The 18,497-nt window shown below is 37.1% G+C and overlaps 1 protein-coding gene across 1 annotated transcript in view; it reads right to left on the bottom strand.

The window, feature by feature from the left end:
- LOC123826961 (EGF-like and EMI domain-containing protein 1) overlaps window positions 1-18,497 on the bottom strand; it is a 441,941-nt gene that overhangs the window by 50,122 nt on the left and 373,322 nt on the right. The window contains exon 6 of the mRNA XM_045851170.1: window positions 13,263-13,385. Within this exon, the coding sequence (XP_045707126.1) occupies window positions 13,263-13,385 (123 nt within the window). The remainder of the gene's footprint in view (window positions 1-13,262; window positions 13,386-18,497) is intronic.

Raw genomic sequence — 18,497 nt, 5'->3', positions numbered from 1 at the left:
CTAGTGCATTCTCCACACAACACTGGTGTGAGCCTTTTACATTTTACATGGTGCCTTTTCCTGCCTCAAAAATAAACACCTAACTTTTGCATAGACATGTGTGTTTGCTTGTTTGAACGCAATGGGATTTAATTGATCAGCTATGCCCAAAAGGACCTAACACTTGCATGCTGAGTGACCTTCCTCAGATTGCTTCAACTTTCTAAGTCTCATTTTTTAAACATTGCTAACACAGTGCTATCAATAGCACCCACCTCACACGGTTTCATTAGGTTTAAGTGAAACAGTGAATATAAAGGGCTTAACACTGCGCCCTATAGGTAACAAGCACTCCATAATATTAGCCATTGTTATCATTGAACAACACGCCCACATTCACACAGCTAGTAGGTGCAAAGTGGAGATGCTAACTTAGAGCTTTTTGGTGCCAAGGCTTATGGTTTTTCTGCTATGCACTCTGTATATCACATGCCTTAAGGGAGATTTAGATGGATGTTGGCTCCTATTCAGTTCACAGTCAAATCCTCTAACACAGGCCTGTAGTGCTGAATTTCTATATTGTCAATTAAAATGAGAGCCATAAGATTTAGACACCAGACACCGGGGAAGCAAGGTTGACATTCTGTTGTGAAACCTGAAGAGTTGGACTTGTATTCCTGCCCAGACAGAAGGTCAACCCCCCACAGCCCAGACCAACCAGTTGGGTATCTACAGAATGAGCCAAATTTTTATTTTCCAAGGGGGAACACAGAGAATCTTCTGAAGCTCCAAAACTTGGGATGAAATAAGACTGTAAATTATCATACCATCTAGCGTTGAAATAAAAGCGCAGCAAGGGTTACGTAGCAGATGTATTCATCCGTCTGTCTGGCCCTTCTTCTCTTTCAAAAACTATAAAGCATACTTCAGTACACTTTCCGATGGTGTTTACTGGTGTCAGAGCATTAATCTGTAGGGCTGTGAACCCAAATCTGTGATTCCTAACCTGTAATATTAACCTTTGTGAACCCCAGTTTCAGTACCTTTAAAATAAGAATAATTATATCACCCTCTTAATATTGCTGTGAGAACTAGAGATATTTTATAAACCATAGTAGTTATATATTACTAATGGACATAGCCAAAATACTTTCAAATTGCAATTACCTAGATTCTAGAGTTTGAATTTCTAGATTAATTGTTTGAAGACAAAATAAATGCACTAGGTTTGCTCAGCCTCCTGATGACATATCAACCCAGAGGACTAAGCTCTCAGGAGACCTGTGTGTCCCTGAGAGTGTCCTATACCCCAGTAGCCTTAATCCACCCAAACCAGCAAGACTGAAGGGCCAGGAGACATACGGTCTTTATTTCTCTGTCAATGTCTATATTCTTGTTTTATGGCTACTGAAGAGATGTTCCCTGCAAAGTTTTCAATGTCAGAGTTCAAACTCCTTTCCTATCTATCTCCTTACCTCTAACTCAAATGTTAACCTTAACTCTGGCCCATATATGTGGACAACACCTCCACCTCGCATTCAGAATTCTAGCTCTCAGAATTTGCTTCTATTTACTGAAATTTACTGAATTTCTGAAGAGTGACCCCAGCCCTTTCACTCAGGATTTGTGTCTTACTCCATGTCCTATCCTTGGTTTGGAAATGCCACTGTGGATTCTTACCACGGCATTGCCCTCAACTCCCATTAATCATGTATGTATATCCTGTCCTTATGAAGTAGCTGCTTAGTGTCAGGCTCTAGGCTCTGTGAAGCTTTAGGCAGTTTTCCCACTCTTGTGGCATGGAGGTTCGTCTTTGTCCACCTGTCATGCTCTGCCTCCCTCGTGCCTTGGCACTGGCAGTGAGACCTGGTATTTCAAAGGACCAACATGTAAACCATCCAACTGAATGGTTGGTTTGTATTTCTGCCACATCTGGGATTTAAAATACTGTCTGTGATGTTTTTGCAAGGAGTCAGATGGTAAATCTAGGCTTGAATAGAGTTAGTTTTATTACATTTATATTTCATCTACTTCCAAAGATAATTTTAGGCAGTGTACTGCCTAAAACACATCTATAATAAAACCACTGAGCCGAAGGTTTAAAAGTAGGATAAAAATTAGCCATTGGAGCAAAAGAAGAACTATGTTATGAAATGGGGTAGAAGTAGCTCAAACAGAAATATAGGTTATGTAGCAGAGGGCACCACCCCAAAAAACAATTATCTTCTGGAGGGTGGGCTCCTTGTAGTATAGGCTTCCCCCACTAGGTGGTACTCTAGGAACCCATCTGTATCAGTGTACCAGCAGGTGGTGGTGTGAGAGGCTGTGTTTGACTTCAGTGAATTTTTTTCAAGACTCTTTTAACACATTTACCCATTTCATGATGGGTGATTATGAGCACACCTGCCCACACTGCACTGAGTGTGCAGTGGTTTTTGATCAAAAACAGCATGACCTTCGTGTCCCACCCTCCCTATTCACCCGATCTTGCACCCAGCAAGTGTTTTTTGTTTGTTTGTTTGTTTCCCTGCATGAAAGAAGTCCTCAAAGAGAAATATTTTGCTAATGTGAGAGAGGTGAAACAAAAAAATGGGGAGGCACCAAAAAGCATCAAGATTGATGAGTTCAGAAACCATTTTGAGCTGTGGAAAAAAGTGTCTTTATAGGTGTTATTGCATCAGGTGGAGAGTTCTTTGAAGGTGACTGAAGTGTATACATGTAAGAATATATACACAAATTTTTATAAATAAATTTCCAGTGTTTTGTGCCCCCTATACAGTGCCTGCAAATGAAAATGAATTTAATGTCAGCTTTGCAAGGAGCCAATGCCATGAATTACATAATTCTCATTTAATAAAAAGAAGCAGATCATAAGAGACAAAAATGCTCCTACTTCTAAACAAAGCACAATTTATCGCAAGGCTGTTTACGTTATAAACACTGAATGCAGTCATTTAATGAAATTAAACACTTTAAGTCACTGCTAGGTACTGAGGATACAAAAGGTATTAAGGTCTAATGGGAGAGGCAGACAAGAAGAGAAATCTTTATAATCCACTGGGAGAGCTTGTATGTTACAGATGTGCCCTTGGCTCTGAACGTGGTGGTGTTATACAGTATTTCACACACTGTCTTGATCCAGTTTTGAAGTGATGGCTCAAAACTCTCAGTTCCCCTTCACAGACAGTTTGCTAAGCTCCCACCCCAATTACATTCCTGATCAGGCTGTTATATTCTTGAGTTACAATACACTTATCCAACTGCAGAGGTCCCCAGGTATCTAATTCACATGTATGACTCCTTATTCCTTGAGCTTGTGAAGTGATTTAAAATACCTAATCCCAGGGAGACCGTGAATTCAGCCCAACTGCACTCCACCTGCCCTATATAAGCTGCATCCTGTTACACTGTCATGGGTGTAACCCAATGTGTAGTGCCGAGGGGCACCTTTCTTTCATTTGGGGCTGCCAGCTACAAAAGGTCTCACCATTGATCTGAGTCTCTTCATATTCTGTCCATAAAAATATATTTGTCATATAAAACAGGTGGCAATTTTGGTTTAAAAGTATGGGAGTAGATCTGAGAAGCTCTCTCAGAGGAAGTAATTCCAAACTGAGTCTTAGAAGACAAGTAGGAGTTAGGTAAAGAAGGGTGGGAAAGGGGAGACTGAGGAGGAAAGTGGAAATGTTGACTTGCAAACCAAGAGACAAGCAGGTGCAGAAGCAGGGTGCATTTGACAGATGGAAAGGCATGGAGATATGGAAACTTCTTGTTCATTTGGGAAATTATAAATATTCAGGTGAGACAGAATTAACTGAAAGTGAGACCCTTACTCCTTTTGTAAGCCATAGTAAGGGTTCAAGATTAATTCTAAAAGCTATGTAGGGACAAGGAAGAGTTTTAAGCTTCATTAAGTATTTTTAATTTCATTTTTAAAGGATGTTTCTGGAAGTAGTTTAGATCATGGGTCGAAGGAGGCACGTGTGGAGGATGATGCCAGTTAAGATGTAATTCCAGGTATGCAGGACATGCTCAGTGGGGGGCTCAGCAGTAGCTGGATCTATTCTCAACAGAACAAGAATGACCTGATTTAGCAATACTGATCTGGACCTCATTCCCTTCTAGCTAACTGTAGTCGGAAGAGCTTTGAAAGTGGGAACGAACACACACGCAAGAATAGACAAAAGGCCAAAATCAGAACTCTGAAGACCATCAAAGTTTTGGAAGTGGGCAGAGGGCACAGATTTACATGAAAGAAGCTAAGGACTCATCCTAGACATGGATGAGATCCAAGAGAACATCGTGTCCTACAACCCGGGGAGGAGAGAATGCCAAGAAGAAAGGAGAGGTCATTACTTTTAAGACATTAAGCAAAATAACCAAAAAGTGCTCCTTGAACTTAACAGTCCATTATTTATGGATAACTCAGGAAACACTAATTTTACAGAGGAGTTTTGTTTGAAGATAGAGAGGGGTTGGTGGCGGAAGAAAAAGGAGGACACAAGATCAGGAGCAGGGTTCTAAGGGGAAGGCAGGACGGGGTTGACCTGAAATACCAACAGAGCACTTTTCCTTTGAATGAAGGGCACAGCAGACAGACCTGAGAGGTAGTCCTGAAGTTCTGGCTGGAAGTGAAAGGGGGGAGGCTCCTTTGCTGAGGATTTCTGTTTTCTTTGCAAAATAAGAGTATTTAGTAATAGATCTAGAAATCATTGAAATACAAACAAAAAAAATGTCTCTCTGATTGCTGTTAGAAGCAAACTCTGAAATCATGTGGCTCTTTTCTTATGAGCATCCAGAAATCTGAAATCTATACTGGGATGCTAGATTTGGATTTAAGTTGTATGCTCACATTAAGTACAAGCACTTAATCCTTCTGCTTCTTTTAGATGTAGGCAATGTTAGTTTGTTTAATGTCTTTTTGCACTTTGTACCCTGTGAAAATACATAAGCTTTCTAAAGTTTGCTGTCTCCAGCGCTTTTGGAAAGAGGGAGATGAATCTTCAACCTAGTGATAAATGAGAATGGGAAATATTTTACTATACAGTGAAAATCCAGTTGTGAAGATTGCTCTAAAACTCTAAAAGCACTACATTTTTTTTAAAAAAAGTGAAGCAAAGAGTTGTTAAAAGAATTACTGAATGTATGTTTGTTAAAAACCTACCCACAAAAAATAGCCATCCGATCACAAAAGCAAGTTTATGCCCATAGTGTCTGACCTTCCAAAATGCTATTTAGTCCTATGAATACAACTGGCTGCAGGTTTAGAACTAATATAAATAAAATTGGCTGATATTTGCTAAGTGCTTGCTTCATTTCAGGCACCGCATTGAGGATTGCGTCTGTTCTGTAACTTCCTCAACTACCTCCTCTATATGGAAAACTGAGTTATGGACCAGTTAAGTGACTAACTCAGTCACACCGCTTGTTTATGGAATAACCAGGGTAAAGTTAATGTTGTTAATATTGTTTCCCAACACATGCTGTTCTCAGATTTGCATTACTTTCCTCACAATCTTAAACCCCATGCTATATTTTCATAGATTAGTAATTTAAAGCTCCAGTTCTGTACTTCCAGCTGCAACAATTCAGAATCTCCCATTCTCTCTATCTCTGTGCACTGAATGGGTATTCTAATTGTGGGAAAATAATGGAAGAATAGATGTATAATAATGATAAATTATTGATTCAAACTACCATGTATTGAGCATTTATTATGTGCCAGATATCATTTTAATCTCTTCATATTTAAGTTTATCCTACACAGTGGGTATTCTGTATTATTTAGAAAACATTAAAATTATTTATTTACTAATATTAGCTTTTAGTATTTGATACAATACACTGTAAAAATCTCACTTTTAAAAATATTTCACAAATGAAACTAGAAAAAATCCTAAAGATTATTCTGAAGGAAAACATGTAAAGATACTTTTCACATAGAGTTAGAGAAAAGAAAGAGTGACTGGTAAGTCCAATGTTTCAACATTTTGTTTTGTTTTAAAATTGGATACAGAAGGGAGATTTCATCATATTGCTCAGTTCAAGGAAAAACTGGGCCAAGGTCTCACAACTCTTCTGTGGTGCAGTAGAATTCAGACAAGTACCAGTCCTACTTTCTCAAGTCTGCAGACTGTAGAAAATATGTAGAAAAAAAGGAAGATTTCTAAGTATATTCTTAAAATCCAAGTAGTTGAAAGTGTTTTTGAATTGGGTTAATAATCAACATTCTGGGTAAAAACTTGAGAAATCTGGCTTTTGCAAGACCATAGATTGGAGATGTTGAGGGTAGAGGAGAAGTGTTTCTTAAATTTAACTCCTGGGAATGAAATTTTTCATCTACTACAGAAAAGTCATTAATATTGCGAGGGCGAGAATCAGATAATGACTGAGAGATGCCATCAGCCTGACAGACTAAACAATTTTTTTAACCTGACATAGCCCTATTCAAGACATCAGCTGTCATCTGAATTGAATTCTGTTTCTAATTTGTCTTCATAAATAATGCAACTAATTGAAAGGCAGTTACAATGGAAGTCTTTAACCTCTTTCATCTCCAATTTGAGGGCAATCTCTTTACATTCCCCAGAAAGACTCTTCTGTTCCTTTTATCAGATAAAATCTAGACATCACTGATCAGAATACTGAGATCAAAAACAAAAGAATCCATTGTGTGAAGACCATGTCGTCTCATGGTTTTCCTCGATATTTTTCTAAGTTTAGCATTTTTAAAAAATATGAAACTCATAAAAATCTTCTGTAAGAATATTTATGTAAGCTCAAAGCTTTACTGAGAATATATTTAACCAAGTTTCTAGGTTGTAGTTCTATCTTCTTTTTGCTGCCTAACTTTTGCTTATTTGTAATTAAAATATGACCTCTGACTCTACTGCACTGAATATTTAATCACAAATAAAAAATTCTCAGTTGTCAGTTCCAGGTAACCATTCTCCCCACCTCTTACTCTTCATTTGTGAGAGTAAATAGAGGCCATTGAACAAAAACAGACCCTGCAACTGTGAATGAAGAATTTCTGCATCATAGGCTGAAATAATTAAAATGTTATTTATCTGAGGTCTCTCTGTACAGACATCAGTGATTTCATTTGTTTATTTGTGAGTGCAGATGTTAATAAAATTTTGTGAGAAAGGCATGAAAGAGAGGTAAGAGAACGATGCAAGCATTAAAACTTTCAATCATTTAATTATTTCTTCCCTCTGGGAAGGCTGATTCCAACAGATACATCGGGGGAAGGACATGATTATGAATGGAGATTTGAGCTGAGCATGTTTCATAAGGTTGCTATTAAAAAGTGGCAATTTAAGAAAGGTTTTGTGAAGTATATCAAATTATATCTAAAATCTAACAAAGTAGTTAAAATGCAAATTACACAGCTAAATAAAAAAATTGGAGTAATATAAATTATTTTGGTATCTAGCCTCTGGCTGTTAAACAATATCTGCTGGTAATAGAAAGAGTATATTCTGCATTATCATTATTTATACTTAATAATATCTCCTAAAGTCTGCCTCTCAAAAATGAGAAAACCACCAATTAAAAGCTATCAAAGGATAACATATTTTGTAATAGAGAATAGCAGCAAAGGTTCAAAAGCTAGAAATACTGTAACAAGTTTGAATATTTTCCAATAAGCAAACCTATCTGGGTAAAGTATTCTGTTACAATAACCCCTAGAACTTAATACTTGTCAAATTTTTTACATGTGTTGACTTATTTCTAAAAGGACAAAGGCAAATGGAGACAGACTATGGAAGGGGTGAATAAAGGAGAACAGGTGAGTATATTCACTGCTGTAAAAAAATAAACTGGAAGCAAACAACTAGAACAGGAACAGAATCACAGAAAGGGAGATCACATAGGGTTATCAGCAGGGAGGTGGAGGTGGGGAGAATGGAGGGAAAAGTACAGGGAATGAGAAGCACAAATGGTAGGTAGGAGCAGGTTAAGAAGTATAGGAAATGCAGAAGCCAAAGAACTTATATGTATGACCATGGACATGAACTAAGGTGGGGGAATGATGGTGGGAGGGGGGATACAGGGCAGAGAGGAATAAAGAGGAGGAAAAAGTGGAAAAACTGTAATAGCATAATCAATAAAATATATTTTTAAAAAGGGCAGAAGGGATGTTTTGAAGGCAATGGGTGTGTTTATTATTTTAATTGTGGTGATAGTTTCATAGGTATATGTACACCATATTTTTTAGACCGTAAGACCCACCTAGGTTTTAGAGGAGGAAAATAGGGGAAAAATTTTTGAAGCAAAAAGTGTAGCAAAATACTTAATAACATAAATAACATAATATTTCACCAATGTGAATGTAAACAGAACTCAACAGCAGCATTAACAACCATTATTCCTCCCAAATATGGGGAGAGAGCATGTCTTATAGTACAAAAAATACAGTATATGTTGAAACTTATAGCAATCAATGGAACATAAGTTATATCCTGAAGCTGGTAAAATTGTATTAAAATAAAACTCCTGAGGGAAACTGGGTGAAGAGTACAAAGGATTTATCTGTACTACCTTTGTAACTTCCTGTGAACCCATAATATTTCAAAACAAAAAGTTTACGAAGTAAAAAAAAAGCAAAGATATACAAATTTTAAAAAGTTGTATTAGCACTTGTTAAATAAAAGCTGAACCACTTAAACTCTGTTTAAAGCTGTTTGAGAGAAGTCTGTCTCCACAACCTAGTGATGGCGGGCATAATAAATAAAAAATTACTTTTACCACCTCTCCCCCACCCCCCGCAAAAAAAAAAAATAGACTAGGAGGCTTAGTCAACAGTAGTTTATTTTCTCACAGTTCTAGAGGTTAGATATTCCAAGATCAAGATTTCAACCAAGTTTGGTTTCTGGTAAGAGGTCCCTTCCTAACTTCAGACAGACAGTCCCCTTCTCCCTTCACCCTCACACGTGGAGAGAGCAAGCTCCCTAGTATATGGCACTAATCCAGTATGAGGGCTCCACCCTCAAGAGCCCATTTAAACCTGATTATCTCCTAAAAGCCCCAAGTACAAATAACTATTACATTGAGTCTTAGCAGGGGATGGGAACGGGCTGGGAGGACACAATGTAGTCCACAACAAGGACAGAAGATGATTGGAAGTCAGACCCTGGCACAGAGAACGAGAAGCAGCAGTTAAAGGTGGAACTTGTGCTGTCAGGAAGACAGGAGGGAGAAATATAAAATGATTGGTTACCCGTGTCAGAGACCATCAGAAAAGGTATGGAAAACACTCCATATGATGCTGATAATTAGGAGGCCATGAGTATCTTTCATTTGGTCTGAAGTCCAATTGCATACATATAAAACTGTGTATTATATGTCTCATTAAGGCAACATAAAAATTATATGGTATTATGGGAGAGGGAGATGAGAGAGAGAGAGAATGAAGTGCCTTTGGTTAGGGGAAGCAGAGAAGGCTTAAGGACGCCAACTGATATTCAATATGGAACATGGTAAGCAGAGTTTTGTTAGACGAAGACTCGGGGGTGAGAGATCATCTACGTTAAGAGTAAAGTGTAAATAGGAAAGAGCATAGTTCACTGGGAAAATGGAGAGCCGTTACGATGGTGGGAGCATATAATAGAAATGTAGAAGAAAAGTGGTAAATTTGTGTTTATAAGCTGGTAATACTTATAATAACTATTAAACTATGTTGTTTTAGCCCTCAGGGCTATGTCCAAAATAGAATGTAAGAATATCATTTCACAGTAACTTTATAATTTTCCTTGGTCTTTCTAAGATACTTATCAGAAATTATTTTAAAACATTTGATCAGGATTCAAATTAGCCAGGTTTTCCTGAAAACTACTTTTCTCTTTCAAAGTAAAAGTTACTTGAGGTCTTTAGCTCTTAGACTTCTTAACTCTAAGGAGAAAGACTGAACTGAACTATTCTCCTTGAACTTCTCCCAGATATGGTCCTTTAACATAGAAAACAGTATTTTTTACAAACGCGCCACAGTATACTTCTTTTCAATAAAAACATTGAAGTTACATATTCCTTTTTATTAAACTGGATATAAAACTCTCACACTGTTTTATGCTTGGACATTCTAAATTCTAAGTTTTTTAAAAAAATAATTATTACCCAGAATCCAGGGTTGTTTAAAAATTACAGGCTAGCAAGTGATCTCTAAAGAATTAATAATTGTGCAAACAATAAATTTATTATACTTCGGAGATGCAATAACTTGAAGGCCATTTTCCCAATATCTACAGTTTACACACAAGGCATCTGGAGTGCAGGGAAATGAAGTTGTGAAGAGCTTAAACTGAAGGCTGCGTGCCAGCTTGGACTCCACGGTGCTGCTGTGCTGTCCACACGGACAAGATTTGAGGGTGGGCTAATAAGAACATAAACATCTCTGTCTTTCTGGTGATTGCTAAAATCTAGCTTCCAGTTTTGAAGCTGTTGGTTTCCAATTAAGGGAAATCTAAAAGTATATGAGTTGTTTGGCAACATCTGCGGTCACGGAGACCACCAATAGCAAAGAAAATCTGGCAAGAAGCCCACCATTTCCCATGCTGCATCTGTGTGCCCTGCCACCAGCTAGGTGCAGTGGGTTTCACTGCTGTGATCCTCCTCACATGTGGGACATCCTCAGACTGGCTTTCCTGAAGCTGCCTTTCAGGAGAAGTGACAGCAGGCCAGAGACGGTCATACTGCCGGCTTCCAAATCCAGCTGTTATGGACACGTTCTCTGAAACTACTTTATGGAACTTTATCATTCTGGCAGAGGCTGACCAGTACCTGCTGGCCATATATCGTCACAAGTGCACAGCCCTTAGAGAGGGGACCCGTCTTTGAAATGAAATAATATGAAACTGTAAGTATTTGGAGGTGCAAAGAGTTCACTTCCCTGTAGCTGTGATTAAAAGAAAGTAGAAAAGGCACCAGAGGCTCTAATTCAAAAAGTCACACTAGTGTAGCCCGATGACTTATGGGCAGAATGGAGAAAAAAAAAAGAGAGGAGGAAGAAAGAAATGGATGCAATTCGTTCAAAGTACATCAAACTAATAGAATCCTAAAATTCCATAACTCCACCTTCTCTTCTGTGGCTCTACCATGGGTCATGATGACATTTCTGTCTACTACAATGCTCGATCTCCTGCCAGGTAAAAACTCCCAAAGGGAAAGGGAGCTAACTTAACTTTCTGTTTAAAAAATGTCTGACACTTTCTACAATATAACTCAAAATACAGACCAATGTGAAACCAGTCCTCTGAGTAAACCTTTTCTTTCAAAACAAATAAGCAAAAAATTCTTCACTATCTGCATATGAGAAAGGCACCAAAATTTTCATGAAGGGTGAGCACTGGGTTTGCAGTCTACTACATTCCGTAGAATGACATTCAATGATTCAATAGGTTAAATGCCTTAAAATGATTGCATTTTTCATAATCTTAATTCACTCCATATCTATAATTTAATTTTACACTATCTTGAAATTCTGCATAAGAAGATCGCCATATGGAACAGTTAATAAGCCATTACCATGTTGTAATGTATTTGTACAATAGGAATTGTGATTTAAAGAGCAGAAATAGAAAAGATAAACCATAATATCCTTATCCAACTCCACTTTTGACCTGATGTCATTAAAACTTAAATTGGAAAATTCAGTGGTGGTAAGGAATAAGGAAAGAGCTTAATGATTTTACTAAGACATAGCTAATAATGTTAGGGTTTAGAAAATTAATTTTACCTGTAAATATAATTTTCTTGGCTACTATAGTATTTATTTTTGCCTTATCACGAAAACCAGATATTATACATTTATACAAATCGGCTACTTTGCAAAATGCTTTTGTATCAGACACAATAATTCACCTGCTCAACCTTTACTGATGATTAGCACAATTGCATGTCTTGATAATTTTACTGCTTCTAAATATTTGTAACTGAGAGAAGTGATGGTGGCAGTTTGAGGATGTTACTTGCTGAAGACATGACATATTGGGATGGGGATGGGAAAGAGATTCCTATTGCTAACCCCAGTGATCCTGCAACAAGAGGGTATCTGGATCACATAACAGTGCCTGTCCCACTGCTTGCACCTGCTGCAGGTACCATCGTTCCAATACTGAGCTCCCTGGATTTCAGGGTACAGCTTCTACCTGGAGCTTCACTCCACTCCAGAAAAGTCCTTTTCTTCCTCTCAGGACCTCCATTTGCTCTTATCAAAATCAGACCTATAACTAGGACACCTTTAACTGGCCCTTGGCCTTCTCTCATTTCGTACAAGACACATTACAAGCAAAAGAAAGAGGGAGTATATGTTATGAAACTAGGTCAGGGTAGCTTATTTCTTTTTCAAATTTCATAATTGTAGAATGCTTATAAAATCCTAGTCATTTTGAATAGATGGACTAGTTAACAAGTCCCAAATAAATTAAGCCAGCAATTAGATTGTGCTGTTCAAGGTGCTACACTTTTAATATAATAAATATTTTTAAGAGACCAGCTGATAAAATCAGTGTGTGTCTTGATGCCACTTGAGGGCCATGATTCAATGAAAAACCACTTTTAAGTAAACTATTTCCGCTAAAACAAAAACAAAGCCATAATAAACCATACAGGAAGCACAGTATTTCAAACAAGTATTTAGTTGGTTTTAATTCTGTGCATAAAAGCACATACTCATTTTAAGAAACTTATAAAATTCAAAAATATACAAAGAAGATATAAAATAATAATCCTACCACAGAAAAATATCTAAGAATGTTTGGATGTACAATAAATACATAATAATCTCATTTAATATGTGTAGTTTTAACTATTCTTGAGCAACTCCAATTGGTATATAATCAGTTATAATTTTTGTTTTTATAATCATGAGTCCATTTCGGAGTCTGGTCTGAAATGGGTGAACACAGCAGCTAGTGACTGTGACAGCCTGACATCCCCCTTTCAATGTGGCTCTGTGCTTTCCTTGTCATGTATAAGCAATAACTAACAAATTTATACTTTTCATGCATATGGCAGAATGATATGCTATGGAAATCTTCACTCACTTGGGGATTCAAATTTTGCTTGTGAATGTTAATTCCTATAATCCCTTCACCATCTTTTTTTGTCTTTTAGTTTTTAATAGTAAAAATCTTTTTTATCCTAAGAGAGAGAACTGTGCTTGAAAACTGTCAGCTTCTACAGATATTTTTACAATAGAAAAACCTTTCCCGTTTGCCCCTAGAGAAGCAGGTTGATTTTTCACTGGAAACGGCTTCAAGCTGGTCCTAATATTTACTCACTTATGCAGGTGCGTTCATCAGCATGGAGCCTGTATCCTGTATCACACTCACAGTGGAAGGTGCCCAGAGTGTTAATACAGCGCTGCTGGCAGCCCCCGTTCACCACCGCACATTCATCGATATCTAGAAGAGGAAGACAGATGGCCAGGATTACAATGTCATTCCAATGTCAGCTCCGGAGAAGTGGCACAATATTTCTTTGATTCACAGTATGTGTTATATTGTACAAAGGCACTGACTCTGTTACCAGAAATCTTTGCTTGTTTGATCCATTTTTCTCCACAGTGTAAACAACAAAATGTAGATAGAAACTTTATTGAGCTTTTTAAAACCCAGCAACAATGAATATAAAGACGGCCTCACAATTTTCTATTCTTCACATACTGGTTAATTAGACAGATCTGAGATGTAGATATTTCCTTGAGGCAGGGAAACTGGAGGCAAGAATTACAATGAGCTACTCTATCTGGAGCAGCACACATTAGCAGATAAACACCTATTATTGGTCTGATACTGCTGAATAAAGCCAGTAATAAAGTTAAGACCTTGAATCTCCTTCTCCTGTGCTATGGTGGGCATCCGAGAATAGACTGATACATTCAAATAAAACCATCCTTTGGAGTTCTTGAAAACACACCTGTACATTTGGTTCATCAATTGAGCTTATTCCTTTTCAGTCAGGGTTCCACTTTCTAAAATACTTAACATGCTTATGTGAGAGGTTCCTTTCATTTTATGAAAAAATTAAAAAGAGGTCAAGACTCAGAAATGAATATAATATTCATATTCTTTTAGGAAAGAAAAATCCCTATTTCCTTGTATCCTACATAATCAGTACTTATTGACCTGAAATCACACACACAAAGAGATCACACACACACCAATGTTGGTGAATGCTTCTCAGGTAATCAATGGGTTATGAGCTCCTAAATTTTCTTATGAGAAATTTTTTTCTTCAAAATCTATGCCTTTGACACACATCAAAGTAAAAGTCAGGCAGCGAGGTCGATGCTGGCATGGGAGAGTGTGCGTCATGCAGAGAGTCCTGGCTTCCCATGACCTGATACCAGATATTCAGGCAAAGAATGTTGAGCGTGAATATTTTTCACTAAAATATGTTCTCATAATAGACAATTAGCTTTACATTGAGTGAGATTAATTCCACAGGGCGAGGTCCTTAACTGAGAAGACATCCACATTGAGAAGGAATAGTATGACAGTGCCTTATTACAGTAACTTTCATGCTGACACAGTGTGATCTGTTACAACTGCTTTGTGCTATGATAAAAACTGGAGTGTTTAATGTGAGGAAGGCAAAATAATTTTCTCTTACTTGGCATTGCTTTTTTGTGAAAAAATATATAAAGAATATACTAACTCATAAAATATGTCCCACATTTTAAAATTACTAGTCTACCATACTAAACACACTAAATATCAATCTAGTATTTCCCTTCTAAAATGGTATATTCTGGACCAGCTTCAGATATATTTAAAAGAATGCTATTTGAGAGATAAGAACTATGGACTTCTCAAAGCATTAGAAGTTTTATTAAATTCTGGGTCTGAGATGAACAAACCTCTAAGTCTTTTTCATATAAACTAATGTCAAATCAGAATTCTCCATTTCTTACTTGTACTTCATGCAGGGTTTGATATTTATGCTACCTACATTTTTAGTTTTAGGGTATTATTCCACAGGGTTGAGATACAACTTGGAATCCTAATTATGTCAGCCCCTGAATTAGATATCTTTCCTAGGTTCACATTAGATACACAAATAAAACTACCAAGGGCACTATGTTATCATCCAAAACATAGTACCCTTGGTAGTTTTATTTGGATTTAACACATTAATGTCAAAAATTATCATACTATGTCATATACGTGTATTTAAATACATTCAAAATGTCTTGGAGGAGATACAGAGACGTAAATGATTGTATCTGAGGAGGAACAAAGACACAGGGTCTGTGTAAAGTGCAGGATGTGGGTGTGGGGGTGTTGGACAGGAGTTTTTATCCGTATTTGCAGTGTTCCATTTTTTTTACGAGAAAATGTTCAGATATTACTTTTGTAATGAAAAGCAATTTTGTAAAAGGTAATATAGGATGACTTGCCCTTGCTCCGACCCATCAAGCTTCAATAATGTTCTGACAAAAGAAAGCCAATTAGTACAAAAAAAGAACTCATAAGAGTGGACACTAATTTTAAGAAGGATCTTCTTTCAGTATGTTTTAGTATATTCCTATTCTTAATCTGCCCCAGAACTGTAATTAAAGCACTCTATTGGAAACACACACACACAAATGAAAGCAAACCAAACTTTTCCTGTGCTTTGTGTCTGACAGTCCTGAGAAAAACATATCTTAGTGCTTAAACTTACTAGCCTGCCACAGTGCCTTTCTGAACTCAGTCTGATCTATAAAATGGGGTAAAAAAGATTACTGTATGTACTAGGCTATGATTTTTCCCCTTTCCTATTCTTATATGAGAATTTGGACTAGATAGCTAATATTTGAGCTTATATGTAGAAATTTTAAAAAAACAACAAGTAATTTCACTCCACTAAATAGAGGAGCTAGCAAGGCAAGAACGTAAGATGAGAGCGCATGATAGAAACAGCTGCAACATCTCAAATCAGGGGAGAGGAGCATTTGGGTGAGAGTGATACGAGAGTGTTCAGGTTAAAAACCGAGGGCTGAGTGCGCAGGGAAGAGGGAGGGCAACCCAAGGGTGCGGTGCCTGACCTTTGGCAGTTAGACCTGTCAGTTTGGAAAACAAGGTTGGTGAAAGGAAATAAAGTTGAAAAACACATCTAAAATCTACTTTTAATTAATTTGGACGGCAAAGTGCTCCTGGTCTTGATTTAAAATACAATGCACCTTTAGGCAGGTCGAGACATAATAGGCTGTGTTTACACAGTAGTTAAGCAAACATATTAACACTTAAAAAAATCAATCATTTATAGAGTGGTACCAAATATAAAGTAACTGGTTTGACTTCCTTTTTCTTTTGTTGCCCTTTCAGAACACATTGAATTTATTGATAGTTTGGCCATTGTGTTAAACCATAGTTCTCAAACCTTTGTGCAAATCATGGTGAACATGATATTGGGCAAAATACCCATGCCTTTGTCCTGCCCTTAGAGAGTCTGATTTCATTGGTTTGGTGTAAGGCCCGAGAATCACTTTTAAAACACTCTAAGGGATGCTAATGTGTGCCCAGAGTTGAGATTCCCCTGACTTGGTTAATGTTTTAATCACCTAAAGATCTTGTTAAAATGCATATGCATATTCTGTATACCCGGGGCTGGGAGCCAAGATTCTGTATTTCTAACTGGTTGAATGTAATTCTGATGCTACTGCATTATCATCTATACTCTGAGTAGCGAGAGTGTACATAAACTTTGTTCAACCATTAATGGCACATGGATCACAAATGTCATGATTTGGCTCAACTTCTCAACTGTTTGCCCAAAGTAGACCAGTCCAAATGGATAACCAATACTCCAAACAAAATATTATGTATATATAATAAATACATATTCATTATTTACCAAACACCTCTGAAAAGAAACTACCAGTATTTCCTACAATATTAACTCAATAACAGTTAATAATTTAATACAATTTTAGCATCATCTGTTATTAGAAATGACTTGCTTCTGTAAAACATGAAGGACACTTTAGTTCTCTCACGGAATATCTCTGGTATAGGATAAAGCCAGGTTAAATTGCCGTGGTATTAGACACTCATGCTAAAGCTGTCACAGGTGATTTTCTCTTCCATCAAGATGGTGCCCAATGGAGTTAAAAACCAGAAATGTCAATATTACATTAAAATGTTATTATCAAGTGTACTCCATGTGAAGAAACTATTTCTCCATAAACTCTCAGCGTTACATCTTTATGTTAGCTGCTGACAGAAAGCCCTGCCCTTAGAACTGGAGCTTCAGGACACTGCTGGGAATAATGATAAAGTGATTAAATTTTTTTCAGCATTGTCACTGTGAAATGGACCAAGGATTTCATGATTTTTATGCTATAATAAAAGAATATCGAAGAAAATCAACCATGTCTGCTATTTTTCCTTTTTACTGTCCTTTCTCTAAATATTTCTACTATACTTATCTCCAAAACTACCTCCCCAGATGGTCACAGAATATAATAGTGTAAAAGAATTCCATTTGATAATTCCCTTTATTATCAGATGTATTTTGCACATAAAAGCTCCCTTAGACAATGATCCACTTTTGTTTCTAAACAAGGAGAGTTTCGTATTATTTTTCTTAAACTGTGCAACCAGAGTAAGATAAATTATCCTGCTATTTGCCTTTTAACATACTGTTTTCAGAAACCTATTGATTGAGAATAAGTGTTCCTGGGTTGCTTTATGTTGGAGATTACATTAGAGAAGTGTTAGGTTTGAAGGAAATATTGAAGAGTGTTGTAGCGATTTCACAAGATCTTCCATGTGGTTTTGTTTTCACTGTGTTCCACTATAATACTTTCACTCTGATGTACTATAGCATATCAAAACTGCAGACATTTGCTTGCGATGCTGTAGTACCTGATTGAATGAACTTCTTAGGTCAAAGGTCCTGTTGTATTAAGCATTCTCTGGCAAGGAGTCGATAGTCCATAAATGCTCTATGAATGAATAAATGAGTGCGTGGTTTGAGAATTACCTGCAGCATTCAGTCATCCTATCCACTTGTATTCATCAATGCGATTTCTTAGAACTTGGCTCTGACTGCACTTACCCCTTTTCACTCTTGCAGTAAATTCTTGATGTTTGTTTTTGACCATTTACAAGTAGCTTTAAATACCCAGGACACAAAATATTCCTAAGTTTGCTTATGAACACATGTGAGCTGCATCTGTAGTGACTACACACTGGTTGCCTGCTTGGGGTTCACTCATTTTCTTCACACACACTAAATAACTCCAAGGCTTTCCTTCAGGGAATTAATTTACCTCTTTCATTTCATAAAAGTCGTGCAGTTTATGTGGGGCCAGGGAACACCGTTCCACTCCTGAGTCAAAGGTAGACTCTACTTGGTATAATCTCACCTCCATTTGCTACACTGATTGGATCAGGTAACCTCTTCATCAGCGTACGGATTTCTCAGGAATGAATGAATTAGTTCAGATGTGATCCAGTAAGTATGAAGTTCAACAAAAAGGTTGGGACTCCTGAGATGTAGAGGCCCTCTTGCTCTGCAGATTGTAA

The sequence above is a fragment of the Phyllostomus hastatus genome, unplaced genomic scaffold (assembly GCF_019186645.2).
Source record: "Phyllostomus hastatus isolate PE091 unplaced genomic scaffold, TTU_PhHast_1.1 phas_contig_86, whole genome shotgun sequence".
Lineage (NCBI taxonomy): Eukaryota > Metazoa > Chordata > Mammalia > Chiroptera > Phyllostomidae > Phyllostomus > Phyllostomus hastatus.
This window is presented reverse-complemented; position numbering and strand designations above follow the sequence as displayed.